Genomic DNA, 21611 nt, shown 5'->3' on the forward strand with positions numbered 1-21611 from the left:
CTCGGGGGGCGGGGCGGCCGCGGGCCGTGACGTCAGCGCGCCGGCGCCGGCCGGGCCCCCGCTCCCAGAAGGCCGCGCGGGTCGCGGCGGAGGCAGCGGGCGCCAGGCCCGGCTCGGGCGCCAGGCGGCGGAGGCGGAGACGCGCGCTCCGGCGGGCCGGGCGGCCGGCGCCATGACCCTGTTCCACTTCGGGAACTGCTTCGCCCTGGCCTACTTCCCGTACTTCATCACCTACAAGTGCAGCGGCCTGTGAGTGCGGGGCGGCCGCGGGCGGGAGGGCGCGGGCCCGGGCTCGGCTCACCGCCCGCTCCTGCAGGTCGGAGTACAACGCCTTCTGGAAGTGCGTGCAGGCCGGCGTCACCTACCTCTTCGTGCAGCTGTGCAAGGTGAGGCCCCCGCGCCCCGGGAACTCCCCCTGGGAGACGTGCTCCGGGAGGGGGACCGGGAGGGTCCCCGAGGTCTCCGGGCCACCCCTCGTAGCTCTGTAGTGAAGTCGAGGGAACTCCGCCGGGCGGCGCAGCGTCGTGGACTCGTGGGAGGCGCGAACCCGGTGCTGCCTCCACCGTTGGGGTGCCTAGCCCCCACCTCCGTGCCTGACCCCGACCCTGTACTCTCGCCCCCCGCTTCTGGCCGTCCCGCTCCACAAGGGCCCCCCGAGCCCCACCCTCCGCCTCCACGCCCGCTTCCTACTCATTCCCCTTGGGTGATCCCCGTCCCCCTGCAGCGACCTCTGTTTTCTGTTCTCAGATGCTGTTCCTGGCCACTTTCTTTCCCACCTGGGAAGGCGGCATCTATGACTTCATCGGGGTGAGTGGGGCAAGGGGCGGGGCGGTGGCGGGGGTGCAGGAGCGGGGCCCCCTGGCCCCCGTGCTCACTCGCGCGTCAACCCGACCCACAGGAGTTCATGAAGGCCAGCGTGGATGTGGCGGACCTGATCGGCCTCAACCTTGTCATGTCCCGGAACGCAGGCAAGGGGGAGTACAAGATCATGGTTGCTGCCCTGGGCTGGGCCACCGCCGAGCTAATTATGTCCCGGTGTGTGCAGCAGCCTGGCGCCCAGATCCCCGAGAAAGGGCACCTGGGTTCTAGGGAGGTGCTGGAGGGCAGGGGCCCAGATTCTGGGTGCTGAGCGTGTTTGGGTGCTGGAGAATCCCTCCCTTTGCCTTCCTCAGCTGCATCCCTCTCTGGGTTGGAGCCCGGGGCATTGAGTTTGACTGGAAGTACATCCAGATGAGCATTGACTCCAACATCAGTCTGGTACGCAGTCCTGCTGCCCCGCACACCTCATCGCTGCTGGCCGTGCTCTCCCCCGAGGCCTGCCCTGACTTCCTGCCTCCCTGCAGGTGCATTACATCGTCGCATCTGCCCAGGTCTGGATGATAACACGCTACGACCTGTACCACACTTTTCGGCCAGCGGTCCTCCTCCTGATGTTCCTCAGCGTCTACAAGGCCTTTGTCATGGAGTGAGCTGGGTGGGGTTTGAGGTTGGGTCTGTGTAGGGGTAGATTATCTGTTCTTCTCTCATTACGATGTTTCCTCACAGGACCTTCGTCCATCTCTGTTCCCTGGGCAGCTGGACAGCACTGCTGGCCCGGGCAGTGGTGACAGGGCTGCTGGCCCTCAGCACCCTGGCCCTCTACGTAGCCGTCGTCAACGTGCACTCCTAGGCTTGGTGCCCCTCGGACATTCACATACCCTTTCCCTGCCTCCCGGTTTCAGTGAAGTAAACAGTATTTGGAACGTTGGTTCTGCCTCCATCTCTTTCTGGAACTATCTACTGATACCACGCTCCCTGGGTTCTAGAGGCCCTCATTCTGGCTTTGAAGCCAGGTAGGCAGGCGGGGAAACTGGCCGGTGCTGGTTTGTTCTGTGTTCCGCAGCAGTTCCCTGCTCTTCATTTTCCCAGGATAGACATGGCTGGAGTAGACAGTCTTTGAACAGTTGCAAAGACCAGGGCCCTCGGGGAACAGGTGGTAGAAAGCAGCTAGAAGCCAAGAATACAGTTCTTGGAGGCTTTTCCTCACCCTTCCCTGGCTGCTGCCCTCCTAGGCTCTCAGCCCTAATCTCCCCTCATGATCCACTCTTCCTATGGCAGCCGAGGGAATCTGTCTGAAATCCCAGCTTTATTAGTGCACGCTCCCCATGTACAACCATCTAGGACTCCCCGTTGCACACTGAACAGTCCAACCACCTGAACTTCGGGTGTTGCTCTTGAGGACAGACTTTTATGATTCTGAGCTCTTGGGTGCTTTGGTTTGCTACTGTAGCTCTCACATCAAATCCTGGCTGGAGCCTGCTCAGGGTGGAGTGCAGAAACTGCTGCAGCCAACCAGCACAGTAGCCGAGCCCACCAACTCGAATGTTCTCCTGGATTCCCCCCTCCCTATGTCTTGTTTCACTAACTCCTTGGGAGCTTCTCAAGTGCAATCAGAAACCGCTCCCATTATGCAGAGGGCAGAAAGGAGACAGGTGGCCTTTTCAAGTTGGTAGGTGACAACCTTAAGCAAGGAAACTTTTCAAGGCTTATCTTTGGGTTGCAAGATTAGATCTCTGCACCCACCTACCAAATCTGGAAAGTTTAGATCAGGGTCTTAACTGGGTTCAGTGACATAGGCCATCTAATGCCACACCGTTATCTCAAAGCTGTGTCCTTGGGGCAGCATCTGGGGGGGTGGAGGAAAATGCACATTCCAAGGACTGGAGTGGGTGAGGAGCCTCCCAGCTCACAGTTCAGCCAGTCAAGATCATGTGCTCTCCATCTTCCTCCCCCCATGCCACCCCAGCCCTGCCCTGTCCTTGTGGAGCCAGCCACCTGCCCCATTCCCTCCCCCTCCCCAAGCAGGGCTTTGAATGTCATGTTTATGCTCCACCTTGATGCAAATCCTGCCCACCCAGGAGGGTGCTCCCCAGCCCCCCGTGAGTATTCCCACTGGGATCTCCCAAGGTGGGAATAGAGTCAGTGCCCCCTTCTTCCCTCTAGGCTGTCAGGTGCTGCCATAATGTTGCTTGACTCTGGACTAGGAAAGCACTAAACACAGCCGTGCTAGGAATCTTGGTGTGTTCCAAGGGGGAGTTTACCCTCAGGTGGGGCAGCCGCCACCTAGCCCTGCCCCCTTTTCATTGCCCCTAGTCCGGAAGGTCCACGGGTGTCTTGGGGCAGGGTGGGGAGCAAGTGATTGATTGGTCACAGAGTATATGGGCACTCTCCCAGCCCAGGTGAATCTGGGATAGGATTGCTCTCCCACACCTCCATCCCATGTCCCACCTAGCTTCAGAGGAGTATGGGGACAGGTGAAGATTGCAGAAATGACCTCAACTATTTTGCTGAGCAGGGACTCCGATCCCGAGTCCCTGATGGTGGCCAACTATGTGGAATAATCCCAGCTTCTATGGGGCTCAGGGAGACCAGAGTGGTTGAGGGTGAAGTGGGGGGAGCTCAGGGCTGTGCTGGGGAAATGGGCTGGGGGGCAGAATGGGCTCCCTGGAAGAGAGATGTGAGCTGAGACCTAAAGAATGAGCTACTGGGACAAGACGGAAAAAGGTGGCAAAGCCTGTGTAAAGGCCTTGAGGTCAGAGAGCAGGCCTGGCTTTTCCAGTGAAATATGAGTTGGTTGGAGTAAGATGGCTCGTGAGCCGGAAGGCGCTGGGGGCGGGGAAGGACAGGGAGTCCAGGGCTCACCACGTTGCCCAGGGAGAAGGAAACACACTGATGGGACAGTGGAAGGGAGTGGGTTTGGAGGATGATGTAGAGGCTACTGGGGATCCCTGGAGCTCTGCAGAGTGGGGCAGCCAGAGACAGATGTGGGAGCCACTGCAGAGGCAGAACGGAGGCCGTGGGGGGCTGTGGTGAGGAGGGGGAGAAGCCTGGGGTCCCATCACAGAGGCGCATGCTGAGGAAGGGGTGGGGTGTGCGGAGGTGGGGGGAGTGTCAAGGCAGTCGCCAGCAGCTGGAGAGATGGGTGTGAGGGGGGGACCTGGGACTTCAGCCTCCAGAGTCGGCCCCACCGAAGCAGCAGCAGAGAGTGAGCAAGTGGAACCAAGTGAGATACCCGTGAGCGGGGAGGCAGCGTGCGGGGCTGCTAGAGGTAGGAGAGATCTTGACACTCTGAGGGGAGAAGGCGAGCACATGGCAGGGAGAGAGGCCAGAGTGGAGTCTAGGCAAGGGGACTGGCGACAGCACCGCTCCTGGGTGACCGTGGCCCCGTCCAGCACGACCGTAAGCACAGTCACCACAGTCACCGTAGGCAAAGGAATGGGAGCTCAGTCCCCTGAGAGACGCTTCCCCCCGAGTACCTAGGATGCACTGGGCTGTGCTCCAGGAGCCCCGAGACACAGGCCTGCACAGATAGCTCCTGAGCCCGAGGACTGCGAGGTCAAAGGGCATCAGGGAAAACCACTCAGGACAGCACCCGGCACCAAACAAAGGCGTCATCAGTGTAGCTGGTTTATTACTATCACGCGGCACAGGTGTGTATTGAAGCAGTACCCCGGGGAGCCCTCTGGGCACCCCGAGTGCAGACCGGCCTCACAGGAACAGCCAGCGCCCCACCCCTGCCAACACCCCCCTCCCCACTCTTCGGACCAGGACCTGGCCCAGGGACCGCCCTGACGGGGTGGGCTCTCTGTGGATGGGGAAGGGGAGGGGGGAGGGCCCTCCAAGGTCGGGGCGCAGTGGGCTGCAGGAGCTGACACAGGTGCCAGGGCTTCTGGTCGATTCGATGTTCCAGTGGCGGCCTAGCGGGTCCCATGCCCCCCACCTCTGCTGCGGGGGGTGCAGGGATGGTCCCTCTAATAGTAGAGCTCCTGATCCCACCAGCCTGGGAGAGAAAGAAAGGGGACTCAGTGCTGGGGGGTTGTGGGTCAGGGCCTGGGCACCAGGGGCTCAGAGGTATGGATCAATGGAGGCTTGATATGGAGGGTCAAGGGCTCGGAGGTCAAAGGTCAGGGCAGGTGTTCTGAGGCTGTTCCAGCCCCCACCCCACCCCAGGCGCCCAGTCTCCACACTCACTCCCTGGGCAACAGCGAACTCCAAGTTTCCGAATCTCATCATAGACGAAGATGAGGAGGCCAAAGGGCATGGGCACCAGCCACCACTGGTACCTGAAGGCACAGGCAAGGTGGCAAGGTGAAGGCTACCCTCGATCTGTCCCCGTGCCCATCCCTCTACTCACAGCTCCCAGCCCCTCACCGAATGGGCATGAAGTTGAAGATGTTGGGCATTCCGGGGCAGTAGCACAGGAAGCAGCCGATGCAGACCTGGAACACGATGGCGATCACCAGGATCCTGTTCCTGCGGGTGGGCAGGGTGGGACAGGCTCAGACTGGCGGGTTTAGGACAAAGATGGGCCATGAGGAGCTGGGGACCAGATGGGAGCAGGGTGCTGGGTCAAGGGAGGTCAGATGTCCTCATCAGCAGGGAGATGCTTCAACAGTGGACGTGGGGCCTGTCACGCCCCCCATTTGGTGGCCGGGACGGAGGGGCCGGGTGGGGGGCACGTGGTGGGAGCTAGGGGCCAGCTGCAGAGGAGGAACGGTAGTGCCTGGCGGCTGGCACATGCGCACATGGGGGCTGCCGTCGGCTGGCGGCAATGAGCCCCAGTCAGGAGCTGGAGCCAGGGCTGGGGCGGGGGTGGAGGGCAGCTGGGGACACCTGAAGAAGCCCTGCTGGAAGGCAGACAGGCGGCGTGTCTTGCGGATGAGGACGTCAGCGATCTGGCACATCTCGATGCTGATGAAGAACACGGTGTAGCAGGTGTACTGCTGGTACAGGCGCTGCCCGAACGTCTGCGGGCCAGAGGGGGACGAAAGCAGCCTGAGCCCAGACGGAGAGCCTCTGCAGCCAGCCAGGCCCTCGGGGGGCCGGGGGCCACGAACCCCTCACATACGCCATCTGCCAGGCATGCAGGACCAGGGAATGCGGGGCCTGGAAATCTTGGCCCTGCAGCAATTAGATGTCAACACCGGGCCTGCTTCCATGCTGAGGAGGGATCTGGCGTTTCCCACACAGCCACAAGGCACCTGCGGAAAGGGAGTCGGACTCCTAGGGCAGAATTTGCAAAGTCCACCGGCTCCAGGGCCCGGGCAGATGGCAAAAATGAGAGGAGTGGGCCAGAGGGGCCTTTGTGGGGCGAGGCCCATGCCCCATTTAAAAGGAGCAACCACTATTCAGGCCATTTCCTCAACGTGACGGTTTATAATACCTAATTGCGAGGAACACTCGCTATGCTTCAGGTCCCAAGGGTTTCACATGTTTTGTCGCTCTGAATCCCCCCAGTCACCCTGGGAGGAAGACCGGTGGTGCCCAAACCTCAGTATCCCCAGAATCCTCAGAAGGGCCAGCTAAACACAGACTTCCAGGCCCCACCCAGGTGGGGACTGAGGACTTGCACTTCGAACAAGTTCCCAGGTGATGCTGCTGGTCTCAGGACCGCACTCTGAAGGCGCCAAAGCAGACAGCATCTCAACTTATAGATGGGGAAACTGAGGCACGGAGAGGCAACGCTACTAGCCCAGGGCCACACAGCTCGTGACGGATAGTGGCAGACCATGAATCTAGGCAGCCTGGCTCCGACGTCCACATACTTAACTGTGACAGGAAGTGTTTAAGGGGAATATCCTGACCAGTCAGAGTAACAGAATCGGGCGGTGGTTCCACCCTGGAGATGATGTGCTTCTGCCGGGCAGGGAGGGCACCGTCTGCAGCAGGAGTTTGGAGCTGAGGTGGCGGTGGGACAGGCCCCAGGATGGGCAGAGTCTGGGTATCTGGGATGCTCCGGTTAAGTCACATGTGGACGATGGGGGATGGGGTGGGGCAGGGGCTCACCCACTCCTGGCCGTAGCTGTCCTGCAGATCCTGTAGGTGGTGGTTCTCCCAGTACGGCCGCAGCCCCACACACAGCAACGGGAACCAGCCCTCCTGGGCCATGGCCGTGAAGTAGTCCGTGAAGCCAGCAAATGACTGGATGGCACCTGGGAGAGAGGCAAGGTGACATGGGGAGACAGAGATGGAGACACACACAGGACCGTGGAGAGAGAGAAGGACATGGAAGGACAGGGACACACAGAGAGAAGGTCAAGGACACAGATAGTGAGTGACGGACACAGAGAGACACAGAGACAAGGATCCCAAGAGAGATCAATAGGGATGCAAGAGACAAGGCACAGAGAGACAGAGACACACCCAGAGACAGGGCCAGAGACAAAGAAGGGACACGGAGAGCATGGCAGACACGGACTCGGAGAACAGCCACCCAGGATCAAATGCCGACCCCAGGATCCAGAACAAGCCAGGGCCCTGGCCCCAAGGGCGCTCACCGATCTGGAAGTAGGAGTAGGCAGCCAGGGGCTCGTTGACCAACCGGTCTCGCTTTGGGTTCCGTGGGCGCAGATGCATGATGTCACTCTCCGCCTTCTCATATGCCAGGGACACCGACGGGAACTGGCCAGGGGCGGAGGGAGCCAGGGTTAAACGTTTGCCTGTCCCCTAGGGACTGGGGTCCCCCCCTTCCCCCAGCAGTCCCCTCACTCCCCCCCATGGACAGAGACAGCACTGAGGTCAGGAGGCAGGTGACCACGCAGGCACACCTGCCCGGACAGCACGGACTGCCACGCCCAGCCCACATCTGTGTCCACACCTGACCTGCTGTCCGTCTCCATCAGAACAGCTGCACTTACCCCTTCTACCCCCACCCTCTCCCCCTCCCTCCCTCTCCCTCCTGTTTTTCTGTCCCTATCTCTGGTCTCTTTCTCTGTGACTATCTCTGCTTTTCCGTCCCGTGTCCTGTCTCTCCCTGCCACTACCTCTGCATCTGTCTCTGTGCCCACGTGCTCCCTATCCCCCACCCCACCTGTTTGCCACTGCCCAGTGGCAGCGGAGTGTCCTGGTCAAGAGCAGAGGCTCTGGGGCACCTGACCACCTGGGTTCGAATCCCAGCATGTCATTGATTAAGTTGTGTGACCCGGGACAAGCCGCTCACCCTGTCTGTGCCTCAGTTAGCTCATCAGCAAGATGGGGATAATAAATAAAGCCCCTCCCACAGAGTGTTTATGAGGACAAAATTCAATAAATTAATTTTTACTTAATTTTTTTACTTAAATTACCACACCTGGCCCAGAGAAGGTACTAGGCGAGTGTGCTGAATAAAAAAGTCAACGTGGGGGATCCCTGGGTGGCGCAGTGGTTTGGCGCCTGCCTTTGGCCCAGGGCGCGATCCTGGAGACCCGGGATCGAGTCCCACGTCGGGCTCCCGGTGCATGGAGCCTGCTTCTCCCTCTGCCTGTGTCTCTGCCTCTGTCTCTCTCTCTCTCTCTCTATCATAAATAAGTAAAAATTAAAAAAAAAAAAAAGTCAACGTGGCCATGCATCTGGCTGCATTTATGCCTGTGTCTGTGGTTCTTTTTCTGTCTGTCTGTCTGCCTTGGGGCCTGACAGCATTTATCCATCCGAGCCTGCTGAGAGAGGTCTGTCTGTGATCGATATGTGCGTGTGCTAATGCCTCTGTTGGTCTGAGGGTCCTTATCCAAGTCCATCTGTCTATGCCGACCCGAGTGTCCACGTCGGGGCCGGGGACTCACAATGTCGGTGCAGAGCTCTATGAAGAGGATGGTGATGCACCCGAGGGGCAGGGGCACGCTGACGGTGATGTAGATGAGGTAGGGCGTCAGCTCGGGGATGTTCTTGGTCAGCGTGTAGGCGATGGACTTTTTCAGGTTATCGAAGATCAGCCGGCCTGTGGGGGCACAGCAGGCACCTCAGCCTCCTCGCTGCGCACCTCCGGCTGTGCCCACACTGCCGCCCCCAGGCCCCGACCCGGCTCGGACCTTGCTCCACGCCTGTCACGATGGAGGCAAAGTTGTCATCCAGCAGGATCATGTCCGCTGCATTTTTGGCAGCGTCCGAGCCGGCAATGCCCATGGCCACGCCGATGTCGGCCTTCTTCAGGGCTGGGGAGTCGTTCACCCCATCCCCGGTCACGGCCACGATGGCACCCTGCAGGGAGGGGGTGCGGGGGGGGGGTGCTCGATGAGAGACCAGCCCAGGGCCGGCCTGGCTCACTCCCCTGCCTTCCTCAGCGGAGTCGTACCAGTCGCTGGCAGCTCTCCACAATCACCAGCTTCTGCTGGGGACTGGTACGAGCAAACACCATCTCGGGGTGAGTCCGCAGCGCCTCCACCAGCTCGGACGGGTCCATGTCCTTCAGCTGCATGCCATTGATGACGCAGGCGCGGGCATCCCTGGGAAGGGAGGCGGCAGGTGTATCAGCCTGCGAGGCGTGGGAGGAACCGGGGGTAGGGGGGCAGCAGGGGCTTACTTCCTATTAACTTGGTCCACGGGCACCCGGAGGCGGGCGGCGATGTCCTCCACTGTCTCACTGCCCTCCGAAATGATGCCCACGCTGGCCGCAATGGCCTTGGCCGTGATGGGGTGGTCACCCGTCACCATGATCACCTGTTGGGGAGGGGACCCGCAGCCCCTTGATGCCTTCAGAGCAGCCCACTCTCCCCGTCCACCTCACTGGACATCTACTGATAGACTCGCTCACTTATTCAATCACCGTGTGCTTGGGAAAGGTCAGGGACAAAGCATGGAAACGTCTGTCCTCAGGGGGCTGAAACTCTAGGGAGGGAGATGGCTAATGCACAAAACAAAGGGATAGATGACACCGCATGTGAGGAGGGTGGGAAATTAAGCTGAGTAAGGGGAATGGCAAATGCTGGGTGGGAAAGGTTGAGAAGGTGACATCTGAGCAAAGGTCTGAAAGAGGTGAGAGAGCTGGTAAAGCTGAGAGGAGAGTGTGTTCCTGGCAACGGGAACAGCCGACGTTAAAGACCCTGAGGTGTGAACGTGCCTGCACTGTTAGAGGAGCAGCAGGAAGGCCAGCATGAGAGGTGAGGGGCTAAGGAACAAGCGTAGAAAGGTAACAGGGCTGGGCTCTTATAGGCCTTAGAGACCATGGGGAGGACAGGGGTGTTGCTTGCCCAGCCTTGGCTCCCCAACTCTTGATTTGTCTTTCAGGAACCATACCCCTCCCCCAGAGTTGAAGCGAGGTCTCTGACCAAGAATGGGCAAGTAAGCCCAGCCCTGGCCAACCAAGGTATCCCACCCCCCAGCCACAGTGACTGGTTCAGAGAAGAACATGTGATCCAATCCGGGACTATGGCAAAAGAGGCCCTCTTCTTTCTGTAGGGTAGCTAAACAGGTGGGATGTAGGTTGGAGTTTCTGGGGGTGGTCAGCTTTCTCCACCAAAATGGAGGGACTGCTTGAGAATAAAAGCCACCAGAGAGAAAAACAGAACCGAGACATGGAGAAAGGCAAATTCCTAACGACAATGAACTCCTAGATCCAGCTATACCTGAGCTGGCACTACATCTCCCCAGACCTTTTCAGTTCCATGAATCCATGCATTCCTCTTTTGGTTCAAACCACTTTCAGGTAGTTCCCTGTCACCGGGTTCCTCACCCCCAGATACTGTGGTCCTCTGCTCTCACCCCCGCTCGTCATCTCCCTGGCTGCATACCCGGATGCCTGCCGTGCGGCACTTGAGCACAGCATCAGGGACGGTGGCCCGAGGCGGGTCTATCATGGATACAAGTCCCGCAAAGCACAGGCCACTAGTTGGGAAGTTCATGGCCTCCACATCGAAGGCATAGCCAGGCGGGTAGTCCTTCTCACTCAGGTACAGCTGACAGAAACCTGGTCAGAAAACAGGGAAGTCAGAGAGGAGCCCTGGGCAGACCCTTGCCTCGCAAAGCCAAGTTGCGAGTAAAATAACCAGGCCCCTCACACCAAGCACCTGGGGATGCCTGACCCTGCGCTGAACCCTTCACATGACGTGAGTCTGTCCTCACAACCAACCTGTGAGGCTATTAGCAACCTCGTGCTGCAGACAAGAAAACTGAGGTCTAGAGAGGGGGCATTTCTTGCCAGCAGTCCTACAGCAAGTGAGATGAAAGATCCAAAACGGAACCACAGGTCTGTGCCTTCCAGGGTAGCAGCAGGGGCTAAGGAAGTTTAGGAGTCAGGACAAAATGTTCAGGGAGGTCAGAGGTCAGGACAAGACAAGGGGAGTCTTGAGGTGAGTTAGGGACCTGGTAAGGTCAAAGGGTCAAGAGGAGGACATTGCAAGGTGGAAGTAAAAGCGATGGCAGGTCAATGTTGGGGCAAGAGCTGGGAAAACCCAAGGGATGTCAAGTCAGGATAAGGAAGGTCCCGGGGAGGACAGGTGGGGAAGGGCTGGGTCAAGGTAGACATCGAGGATGGACAGGGGTGAGGCCTGAGACAGGCAGGGAAAGTCAAGGGTGAGTGTGTGCACTGGGCAGGTAGCTACCAGCCAGCAAGGGAAGGGTCATGGTCAGGGCTGGGCCGTCAGGCTGGGCAGGGTCTGCGCCAGCTCCTCCTCGCCCTCCGGTTCACCGCGTACTGTGGGGGCTCCCGGAGCCCTGGGGGGCTCACCGAGCACGCGTTCCCCCAGGCCCCCCAGGCTAAGGTAGGCAGTCTGGAAGGCCTCCCGCCATTGCTCGTCCAGCGGCAGCTCCTGGCCCTTGATGAGGATGGAGCTACAGCGCTCCAGCACGCGCTCGGGGGCGCCCTTCATCACCAGCACGTGCCGGGGGTCGCGCGGGTCCTCCAGCGTGTGGATGGACAGCTGCGGGCGAGGAGGGGGCGGTGTTAGGGGAGAGGCCAAGGGGGCGGGGCACTGGGAAAAAGGGCGGGGCTGACGGCGTGGCCCGGCAGGTGCCAGGTAGAGGCTGAGGGTTAGGGGCGCGCTGAGGAGCCTGGGCGCTGGAATGGATAGAATTAGGGTCGCAGTTGGGCTGGGACTGGGGCTGGATTGCGGGCTGCCCCCAGGGAAGGCCTAAGAGGTGGCGGGAGGGACCCTCCAGGGAGGGACTGTGGGCGTGGCCTGACCGCAGGAGCGCTGTGGGCGGGGCGGGGTGTGGGTGGGTTTTGCCGAAGGAGGGGGCGGGAGTGAGAGAGAAGCCCCGCGGTTGGCCAGCCCTGGGTGGGGGTGGGCCCTGAGGTGGGCGGGCCCTCCCCGTGGGCGGGGCCGGGCGCGGCGGGGCTCACCTGGAACTTGTTGGTGGAGTTGAAGGGGATCTCGCAGACTTTGGGGAAGCGCTCGCGGTAGCCCATGGCGTTGCCGAGGGTCAGCTCCGAGAACTTGAGCAGCGCCGTCTCGGACGCGTCCCCGATCACTATGCGCTGGGAGCGGGGGCGGGTGTCAGGGGCGGGCCTGGCTGCACCAGGCTCCTGGGATCCCCCGGAGTCCCCCGGGCTCTCACCTTGGGCACCGGCACAGCGTCCTGGCCCGACTTGAAGGCCGCCCGGTTGCACAGGGTGAGCACGCGGCAAAGCGCCCGCCAGGTCTCCGAGGACTGGTCAAACGTCTGCCCTGGAGGCCAGGAGTCCAGGCTGGGGCCGCGAGGGGGCTCCGCGCGGCCCTCAGCCCCGGAGCAGCTCTCTCCCACACCGGAACCGAGCCCCTCCCTCTAGATTCAGGACAGGGTCCCCTCTCAGACCGGGGTGGGACCCAAACCTCTCCTGCCCGGGCGGAGCCTTCTCTCCAGACCCAGTATTGAGTTTCCTAGGATACCCCACACCCAGGCGCTGCTCAGTCCTACAACTTCACACACCATCTCTGGTTGGGGAGGGAGCCACCTACCAGATCCTGCCCCAGCCCCGTGTCCTCCCCCCCACACCTGACTGGTCTTCCGTGGTGTCAGCCGTGTGGATGTGGTTGTCGAACCAGAGATGGGACACAGTCATGCGGTTCTGAGTCAGGGTCCCTGTCTTGTCTGAGCAGATCACTGACGTGGAGCCCAGCGTCTCCACGGCTTCCAGGTTCTTGACTACACAGTTCTTGCTGGCCAGCCGCTTGGCCGTCAGGGACAAGCAGACCTGCCCGAAGGGGTGAGTAGCGTGGGTAAGGGGCCCAATCCTTGCTTCTAGTCCTCCTTCCCTTCTCTCACAGCGCGGGGAGCCTTTGCCCCAGCCACGGCACTGCGTGCACAGCATTCCTCCGCCAAACCCCAGCTCTTCTTGCCTCAATGTTTCCAGTCTGTGCTTTCCACTTGGGATGCCTCCCCAGTCTGCCCAAAGGGAGCTAGGCCCCTCATTACGCGGCTCGAGCTGAGGTTCTCTAAGTTCTCCTCTGAGCCGCCTCTGGAGCTGGTCTTCACTGGGTGCTGACTGCTGAGGGCTGCCCACACTGGACCTCAGCCTCCTTGGGCCAAGGGTGCTGCCTGTCTACCTGGGAGTCCTCGGTGTCCAGTATAGGGTGTGGCCCAGAGTAGCCTTGGGGAGTGTTTGCTGAACGGATGGATAGCTGGAGAGGTGGGGGGTTGGGAGGATGGCTGATGGGAAAGTGTGTGTGTGGGGGGGGTGTAGACAGCCAGAGATGATGGAGGCATCCTGGGTGAATGGACGGACAGATGGACAAGCCTCTTAGCTATCTGCACTTCTGTCCCCCCCCACTCACCGTGACAGTGGCCAGCAGCCCCTCGGGCACATAGGCTACCACGATGGCCATGAAGAAGACCATGGCCCGCAGGAAGGTGTAACCAATGCACATGGCCACCACAAAAAACGTGGCGCCGAAGAGGATGGCCAGGCCTGCGATGATGTCCACAAAATGTTCGATTTCAATAGCGATGGGGGTCTTCTCGTTTTCTACTCCCGAAGCCAGCGACGCAATGCGCCCGATGATGGTGCGGTCACCCGTGTTCACCACCAGGCCTTGTGCTGTGCCTACAGGGGGGCCAGAGGGCGCCTCAGGGCCAGGTGGGCAGCAGCAGGGGGTGTGCACAGGGTGTGAACTGAAGCAGTGCTGGGAGACGGGGGCAGTGTGCCCTGAGAGCGGGCGGTCACGGGAGGCGGGGAGGCAGTGTGGCCCAGTACGCGGCAGAAGAGGGACAGGGGAGGCAGTCACGGGGGTGGGGGGGAGTGTGGAGGCGGCGTGATTGTGGTGGGGGGCGGGCAGGGGTCTCACAGACCCTCAAGGCACATGGTGGAGAAGAAGGCGATGTTGCGCGTCTCCAGGGGGCTCTCGTGTGTACACTCAGGCGAGCGGGTCTGCGGCTCGGACTCTCCGGTCAGCGAGGAGTTGTCCACCTTGCAGCCCTGGGCCTGGAGGATCCTGATGTCGGCTGGCACTCGGTCCCCGCCTTTCATCTCCACCAGGTCGCCCACCACCAGCTGGTCTGCGTTGATCTGGAACTTGTCCCCATCTCGGATCACAGTTGCTTGCTGTGGGGCAGGGGCATAGGGTTGAGGTCAGGGGGACCAGGGGCAGAGGTGGAGGTCACTGAGTGCAGGGGGACACTGAGGGGAGCCAAGGGGGAGCGTTGAGAACCTATGGGGCCAGCCGGGGCCACAGGTGAAGAGCAGGTTGGGCCCTGCGGGGGTGGGGGGCACACACATGCCAGGAGCCTCCCTGTGGCTGCCCCGCACCCCAGGCACAGACCGTCAGGACCTGACGTGGTCGGGCTGCAGGACCCACCTGGGGCACCAGGTTCTTGAAGCTGGCGATGATGTTGGTGCTCTTAAATTCCTGGTAGTAGCCAAAGCAGCCGGTGACCACGACCACGGCGATGAGGGCCAGTGCCAGGTACAGCTGAGTAGAGGCGGGAGGGGGGCCAGGTTGATGAGAAGGGGACGGAAGCTCCCTGCCCCATCCCGATGCTCCTGGGGTCACCCCCGTGGTTTTCCCTGCTCTACTAGAAAGCCACATGCACTGTTCCCTGTGGCCCTATATCCCATATTCTCTGGGTCCTGGATCCTACAGTCCCCGTGGCCCTGAGTCCTATGACTTGTGCCCATGGCCCCGCGCACGGTTTCCTGTGTCCGCATCTTGCACTCCACGTGTCCACTGTCCTTTGTCTCCTCATGTTCCCATGCCCTGTATTCCCCATGTTCCAAGTTTCATGTTCTGTGTTTTTGTAATCTATTTGCCACCCTCTGGGTGCCCTATGCTCAAAAGTGTGCCCTCGTGTCCCCATTTCCATGTTTCTGTGCTGTCGATCTTATGCTTCACATTCCGTGGACTCCACGATCATGTTCCAAAGTCCAAGTCCCTATGCCCAGGGTCTCTCCATGTCTCAGTACCTCTAGGTCCCCACCCTGTGTCACATGTCCTATGACTTTCAAAGCCCCATCCAATGCCACATGTTCCCAAGTCCCCATGTCCCTCATTCTGACCTCCTGTCCCACATCTCAAATTCCTCTGTCTCTGGCTCTGTGCTTCATTGTCTGTTTTCTGTCTCTCCAGGCTCTGTGTCAAGTCTTGTGTCCCCTTTGTCCCTATGCCCTTGTGTCCTGTGTCTGAGTCCCATGTCCCCTGTGCCCTTGGTCTGTTCCATGTCCTCTGTTTCCCAGTCTCATATCTTAAGGATTGCATTTCTCTCTTTGCATCCCCACCTGTGTCCCCCATATCTGAGACACACTCTCCGTGTCCCCCATGATCTGTGTCATAGGGTCTGCATCCCCCCGTAACCCACATCTCCATCTTCCCACCCTGTGTCCCTCGCGTCCTGAGTCCATGCTCAGTGTCCTCTATCCTCCAGGTCCCCGTGACCCATATCTCCCACTCACATTGTCGTCAGTGGTGAGGTCACCCTCACTGGCCTGGATGGCAAAGGCAATGAGGCAGATGGCAGCAGCCACCCACATGAGGCACTGCAGACCACCTGCCAGCTGCCGGGCGAACTTGACATACTCGGGGGTACCACGCGGCGGCCTCAGGGCGTTGGGCCCGTCCCGCAGCAGCAGGTCTGCGGCCAGGCTGGCAGACAGGCCCTGGGGACAGGCGGGTGGTCATGGTGGCCGCTAAGGGCTTTCCTCTCACCACACGCTCTCTGTGTCCTTCCCCCATCCCCCTCCACTGTCTGTCTTGTTCCTCCTAGGTTCCGTGTCCATCCTGGCCCCTGCCCTGCCCCCTGCCCTGTCCCCTGCCCTCCACTGTGTCTCTCTCATCTTTCTGCCCAGCTCTCTCTCCCCCTCTTGTCTGCTCTGTTTCTCTCTCTTACCTGTCTCCTTGTCTCTGTCTCTCTGCTTCTCCTGCTCCATCTCTACCCCCCCCCGCCCCGTCCCCTTCTCTCTAATGCATTCCCCCCCCCCCTTCATGTGCCCCTTCCTCGGTGCCCAGCTCACCTTTGTCGCACTGGTCTGGTATTTCTGTTCCAGCTCAGCCACTGACAGCTGGTGGTCGTTCTGTGGGGGGCACAGGACACTCGCTGTCCAGCTCTCACAGGCCCCTACCGCCCCCCGCCCAGCTCCCCCAGCCCCATGCTCACAATCTCCATCTCCTTCTTCATGTTCTCCAGTTTCTCCTTCTTCTTGCCACCTCCCTTGCCCGCCTTCTTCTTGCTCATCTTGGCTGCCATGTCCCCCCCAGGGCCAGGACCCAGCTCTACCGAGTACATCTCGTAATTCTCCTGCAGATGGAAGGAGGGGGAGGCATCAGACCCCACTGGAACTCCCGCCTCCGGCCTCCATCCCCCCGACCCCAGACTCTGGGCCCCACTCACTGCCTTCCCCATGGTGCCCGGTGCCGCCAACCCCCTTCGCCGAGACAGAGCCTGGGGTCTGGACCAGCCCTGATATACCCAGGGAGGGAGGAGGCGGAGCAAGCCTGGCCCCATGACAGCTGATTGTGGGGCTCCTTGGAGTGACCTCTAGGCCTAAGCAGCTCAGGCATTACCTGCGGGGCTGTCCCAACCTGCCCAGACCCATCTCCACCTGCAATGAGACCAGGGGTCCACTGAGTATGTCCATAGTAGTAACAACAAGAATAGCAAACATGTGGTGCTCACTATGTGGCAAGCACGGGGCTCAGGGCTTTCCCGTATTAACCAATGTAACCTCCCAGCAAGCCTCTGAGGCGAGTACTATTCTTACCTCCCCCTACCGTAGTGATGGGGAGACTGAGGCATGGGGAGGCCAAGTCACTCGCCTGTTGTCCCCGCGCTAGGATGTGAACGAGTCGGGACTCAGATCCAGGTGTCTGGGCTGCAGTGTCTCCTCCAGGCCACACTGCCCGTGCCCGAGTCCTGCAGGGGGCCGGTGCTCATGTGGTGGCGGTAATGGCTGTTGTTTAGGGAGGACCTCCTGTGTGTCCCACGCCCGCCCAGTGAGCTTTGCGTGAATGTTTTGTTAGCTCCTCACAACAGCCCTTTAGAAAGTTGTGTTCTCTTATTAGCCCCCGTTGTACAGATGAGGAAACCGAGGCACAGAGCAACCAAAGACTGCGATGACTAAGTGTCAGGGACAGATTCCAGCCCAGCTCTGACCCTGGGGCCTGGGTGTCCTGTGGGACCACTGACAAAAGAACTCGGACCTCACAGCTGCCGTGGTGAGTGTGCACCAGGCACTGCACACCTGTCACCTCAGGGGTCCCCGCCACGAACCCGTGCAGGCGGCACTGTCATTCCTGTTGTGCGCAGGGGGGCGCTGAGACTTGGAGGGGTGCAGGGCGGGTCCCAGAGGTCCTGCACACTTCCACTGGAGCCATCACAGCTAGCTTTCCTGTCTCCACCCCGCCCTGCCCGGATAGGGACACCAAGGTGCAAAGTGGGGAGAAGATGTGTCCGAGGCTCCTGGCCCGATCTTGATCTTGGTGCCAGGTTTGAGGTCTCCCAGGTGAGGACCCCTGTGGGGCACAGTGAGGGGCCGGGCTGCTGGAATGGCAGGTTCGTGATATCTCATGCCTGGGCTCCACAGGGTGGACGAGTCTGATAAGATAATTGCCGTGGCGACGTCCTTCTCTCCTGGGGCAGGTCACCTGGGAAAGGCTAAACTATGGAGCAGCCCAGCTTCCCCCCAACAGCCACCCAGCTGGTCAGCCCCAGCCTGCTACAGGAGACCCCCAGAGAGGAGGCAGGCAGGGTGAAGTCGGCCTGCACTGGGGGCTCCCTGTCTCTGAGCCACACACGTGAAACACCTGTGTCACGTCGCACTCCCCTGTGTACCACCTTCCAGGGCCATCCCTTCTCACCCAGAATAAACTCCCAAATCATTCCTGCCACTTCTAGCCCCGGCTCAGCTTCTACCGCAGTTCCACTGCCACTGGCCTTCTTGCTGTGCTTCCTACAGGCCAAGGTCATTCCCGCCCCAGGGCCTTTGCACTTGCAATTCCTTCTGCCTCGTGCTCTCTTCTTTAGCTACCTGCATGGCTCTTTGTCGCCGTGAGGTCTCAGTTCAAATATCGTCTCTTAGGGAATCCTTACTTCTAATATTGTACCCCCATCGGGCCCCATCCGCTTTACCCTGCTTTACGCACACCCCTTGTCCCAGCCTGACATTGTGTCTTATTTTCAGCCTTGTCACACTGGAAGGAAGACTGGGACCAGGTTTGCTGCTGTATGCACAGCACCCAGACCAGTGCCCTAGACACACAGTGGATGGTCGGTAGATGCTGTTGGATGTGGAATATTCGCTGACACACCTGGAGCCCTGGGCAGGCCCTCGGGAAGTCCAGTCGGTGGGAGCTCCTCGGGTGTCTCTTGCTCTCTCTCACTCTTCCATGCTGCCCGCTAGCCCTCCAGCCCCGAAAGCATCCGGAGCCTGGGGCAAAGATGAGGCTGTGTCTGCGCAGATTCGGGACCTCCACAACCTAAGTCACAGCGCGGAGACTGAGGCAGAGACTGAGGCACCATCGTGGGCAGCGGATGGCCGACCCCGCATAGGTGCAGACCTCTGTCAAAATCAGGGACTGTCCTTCTCGAGTCTCTGCCTCATTTGTTGTCCCCCCCCCTTTTTTCTCATTTCTTAGTTGTATTATGTTAATTTTCCATGATTTCTTTTCAATATTTCAGACTCACAAGTTCTAGGGGTAGTAAAATGAATACCTGCCTAAGCTTTAGCTAAATTGAATGATTTGGCCAATTTATGGCTTCTAGACAGATGATAGGTGAGAGAGAGAGAATAGATTTTTTTTTAAGCTCAGGCTGACCCACTTGCGAGTGAGTTGGAGGCAGGATGCTTGCTTGTCCGTGAATACACAGGCACGTGTCTCCCATGAACAAGGAGACCCGGTGGCCCAGTGGTCACAGTCAGGACTTTTGCTGCTACGACATCATGAACTAATCTGGAGAACTTATTTGAACTTCCCGTCCTTTCCTCCGTCCGGGATCACACTTTGCACTTGCTTGTCATGTCTCCTTGGTCTCCTCCAATCTGTGGCGTATCTTTACTCTTTCCTGGTCTTTCACGACCTTGACATTTTGGAAAAGTAACAGTTGTGTTCTAGAACTCCCCTTAGCTTGGCTTGGCTGCGGGCTCCTCATGGTCACATTCCGGTCGTCTGCGCTTTTGGCAGGAGCGCCACAGGGATGTGCACCCTTCTCGGAGGTTCCAGCAGGTGCGGGCCCCACTTTTGAGGCTTTAGGCGGTATGGAGCAGGCCAGGTATTGGGAGGAGTCCAGAGGGTTCAGGAATGACCCGAGGGCTATTCTACGAACTCTTGCTTTTCTATTCGAAACACTGTCACGGTCACAGGGGGCACTGAGTCATGGGAGCACAGCCGCAGCCTGAGCCCCCTCACCCCCACTCCACCGCCCAGCCGGTCCCTTTAAGAGGCTGCTGGCCCAGCCCCGTGGCCTTGTCCATTCCAACTGCTCAGTGCCCAGCAGGCTGACACCTAAGTACTTTCAGTGGCCCCCCTGAGTGTCACCCTGGCTCTGTGTCTTTTGGGAGTCTTTGCTTGTGCACGCATTTATTTATTTGTTTTTTTGTTTTTAAAGATTTTATTTATTTATTCATGAGAGACACAGAGAGGCAGAGGGAGAAGCAGGGTCCTCGCAGGGAGCCCCAGGGGGACTCAATCCCAAGCCCCCGGAATCACGCCCTGAGCCAAAGGCAGACACTCAACCACTGAGCCACCCAGGCGTCCCTCCCTTGTGCATTTATTCTTTCATGGTGTATTCAAATGACCCTAACTCTATCTCGGGGGGTAGAGGCAAGCTGTGGCTCACAGGCAGGATCTAGATAAAACAGGAGGTACACGGTTGGCACCCCAGTCTCAGGCCAATGGGCACCTCCTGGCACAGCTTGTGGGCAAAGACATCTCACAAGAATGTTGTGCAATAGCATCTATTTAACACAGTAGAGCAAGATTTCTCTGAACCTGGGCCACACAGATCGTTGGAGGCTTTTTTGAAAATTAATGGTCAGGGGGCACCTGGGTGGCTCAGTAGGGGCTCAGTAGGTTCAGCGTCTGCCTTCGGCTCAGGTCCTGATCTCAGGGTCCTGGGGTCCCACCAGCATTGGCTCCCTGATCCGTGGGGAGCCCGCTTCTCCCTCTCCCTCAGCTCCACCCCCCCTCCCTGGCCTTGCTTGTGCTCTTTTGCACTCTCTCTCAAATGAATAAATAAAATCTTAAAAAGGAAAAAAAAAGAAAATTAATAGTCAAATTTAATTTTTTTTCCTGAGAGAGGGCGGACCACAGACTTTTAAATGGATGGGTGATACTGAGCAGGTTTTAAGGGGACTCTGAACAAGGGTCTCCTGGAATGATGACCACACACTCTTAGAGACTCAACACCCTGCAAGGCCTGATGGGATCAGATCCTGGCCTTGCCTCCTTCCCACGTGCCTTCCCCTGTCATGCTTTGGGATGAAGCCCTCACAGCCCTTCTGTTTATCCAGACTATCCTTTCAAGATCTTGGCCTGTGAAGCTTCCTTGACCTCAAACACTCACCCTGCACCCTCCCCATGTTCAGCGGCTCCTCTTCTGTGCTCTCACAGAGATCTCTTTCTCCAGGGAACCTCCTTGGGCCACCTGCCGACTGGGTCAGGTACCTGGGCTCCCACAGACCCCTCTGTCCTAGCCCTGACCCCTCTGACCCGTAATCCCTCCATCACAAGCCCGGCCACTCTGGGCGGCTGTCCCCTGGTGACGTCTCACTGCCCCCGTGGACGCATGAGGACAGGATCTGGGATGTCTCAGTGACTGCCGTGGGCCCCGTATCACCCAGCCCAGGGACTGTTTGCTGAGTGAAATAACTCATTGTGACCGTGACTCGGGGTTTGTGTTTGGATTCTCTGATAAGATAGTGGATTCAGCAATGCCCTTCACCTCCTGGGCGGGTCACCCCTCCCTGCCATCGCCAGGTCCCGGGAAGCCTGTAGAGAGGGGCAGAGGAAGCAGGGACCCTGCCTCTCCCTCCAGCCCAGCTAAGCCAGCAGCCAGGTCTCCTGTGTGCCACCCCCTGCCCCCCCCCCCCAGCTTTGTCCAGATGTGGAAAGGTCAACTACCCTCAAGAAATTTGTCCAGCCGTCCTCATCTGGGAACTTGAAAGCATATCCAGAATCCAACCATCTCTCCCCTCTCTGCTCCCCTGCTTGGCCTCTGCGCCTTCCTGTGTAGACGGCACAGCGGCCCCCACCCCAGTCTCCCTGCTCCCGTCCCTGCCACCCTGCGGTCCGCTCCCCACCCAGAGCCAGAGCGAGCCTGTGAAGCCCTGGGGTCTGGGCCCTCTTCTGCCCCACAGGACTCTTGAAAGCAAAGTGTGCAGTTGTTGCCCAAAGCCAATGGTCTGGCCCAAGGCCTCCCAGACCTCCAGACCTGCCCCCCTGCCTCCGGGACAAATGTTGCCTTCCCAGTGTGAGCTC

At 59.5% G+C, this 21611-nt stretch overlaps 2 protein-coding genes across 4 annotated transcripts in view; one reads left to right on the plus strand and one right to left on the minus strand.

Annotated features, from left to right (window-relative positions):
* The first annotated feature begins 65 nt into the window (after positions 1-65).
* TMEM147 (transmembrane protein 147) lies at positions 66-1746 on the plus strand. The gene is made up of 7 exons (XM_026010362.2): positions 66-249; positions 317-386; positions 748-807; positions 899-1035; positions 1173-1257; positions 1344-1465; positions 1546-1746. Exons 1-7 carry the CDS (start codon positions 173-175, stop codon positions 1667-1669), a joined length of 675 nt encoding a protein of 224 aa, XP_025866147.1. The 5' UTR covers positions 66-172; the 3' UTR covers positions 1670-1746.
* A 2684-nt stretch (positions 1747-4430) lies between these two features.
* ATP4A (ATPase H+/K+ transporting subunit alpha) overlaps positions 4431-21611 on the minus strand; it is a 118935-nt gene continuing 101754 nt past the window's right edge. For 2 of the 3 annotated variants that reach the window (XM_072751184.1, XM_072751180.1), the window contains exons 2-22: positions 16294-16434; positions 16151-16210; positions 15593-15796; positions 14502-14615; positions 13996-14248; positions 13482-13750; positions 12703-12901; positions 12286-12395; positions 12071-12205; positions 11456-11648; positions 10521-10696; positions 9314-9450; positions 9086-9236; positions 8823-8991; positions 8577-8731; positions 7317-7440; positions 6826-6971; positions 5653-5786; positions 5191-5292; positions 5011-5102; positions 4431-4819 (exon numbers count right to left, since the gene is read on the minus strand). In XM_072751184.1, the coding sequence (XP_072607285.1) occupies positions 4791-4819; positions 5011-5102; positions 5191-5292; positions 5653-5786; positions 6826-6971; positions 7317-7440; positions 8577-8731; positions 8823-8991; positions 9086-9236; positions 9314-9450; positions 10521-10696; positions 11456-11648; positions 12071-12205; positions 12286-12395; positions 12703-12901; positions 13482-13750; positions 13996-14248; positions 14502-14615; positions 15593-15796; positions 16151-16210; positions 16294-16422 (3081 nt within the window). In that variant the 5' untranslated portion in view covers positions 16423-16434 and the 3' untranslated portion in view covers positions 4431-4790. Of the gene's footprint in view, positions 4820-5010; positions 5103-5190; positions 5293-5652; positions 5787-6825; positions 6972-7316; positions 7441-8576; positions 8732-8822; positions 8992-9085; positions 9237-9313; positions 9451-10520; positions 10697-11455; positions 11649-12070; positions 12206-12285; positions 12396-12702; positions 12902-13481; positions 13751-13995; positions 14249-14501; positions 14616-15592; positions 15797-16150; positions 16211-16293; positions 16435-16527; positions 16553-21611 lie in introns of those variants that run through there. The other variant, XM_026009949.2, reaches the window with a different exon arrangement.

The sequence above is a fragment of the Vulpes vulpes genome, chromosome 1, assembly GCF_048418805.1.
Source record: "Vulpes vulpes isolate BD-2025 chromosome 1, VulVul3, whole genome shotgun sequence".
Lineage (NCBI taxonomy): Eukaryota > Metazoa > Chordata > Mammalia > Carnivora > Canidae > Vulpes > Vulpes vulpes.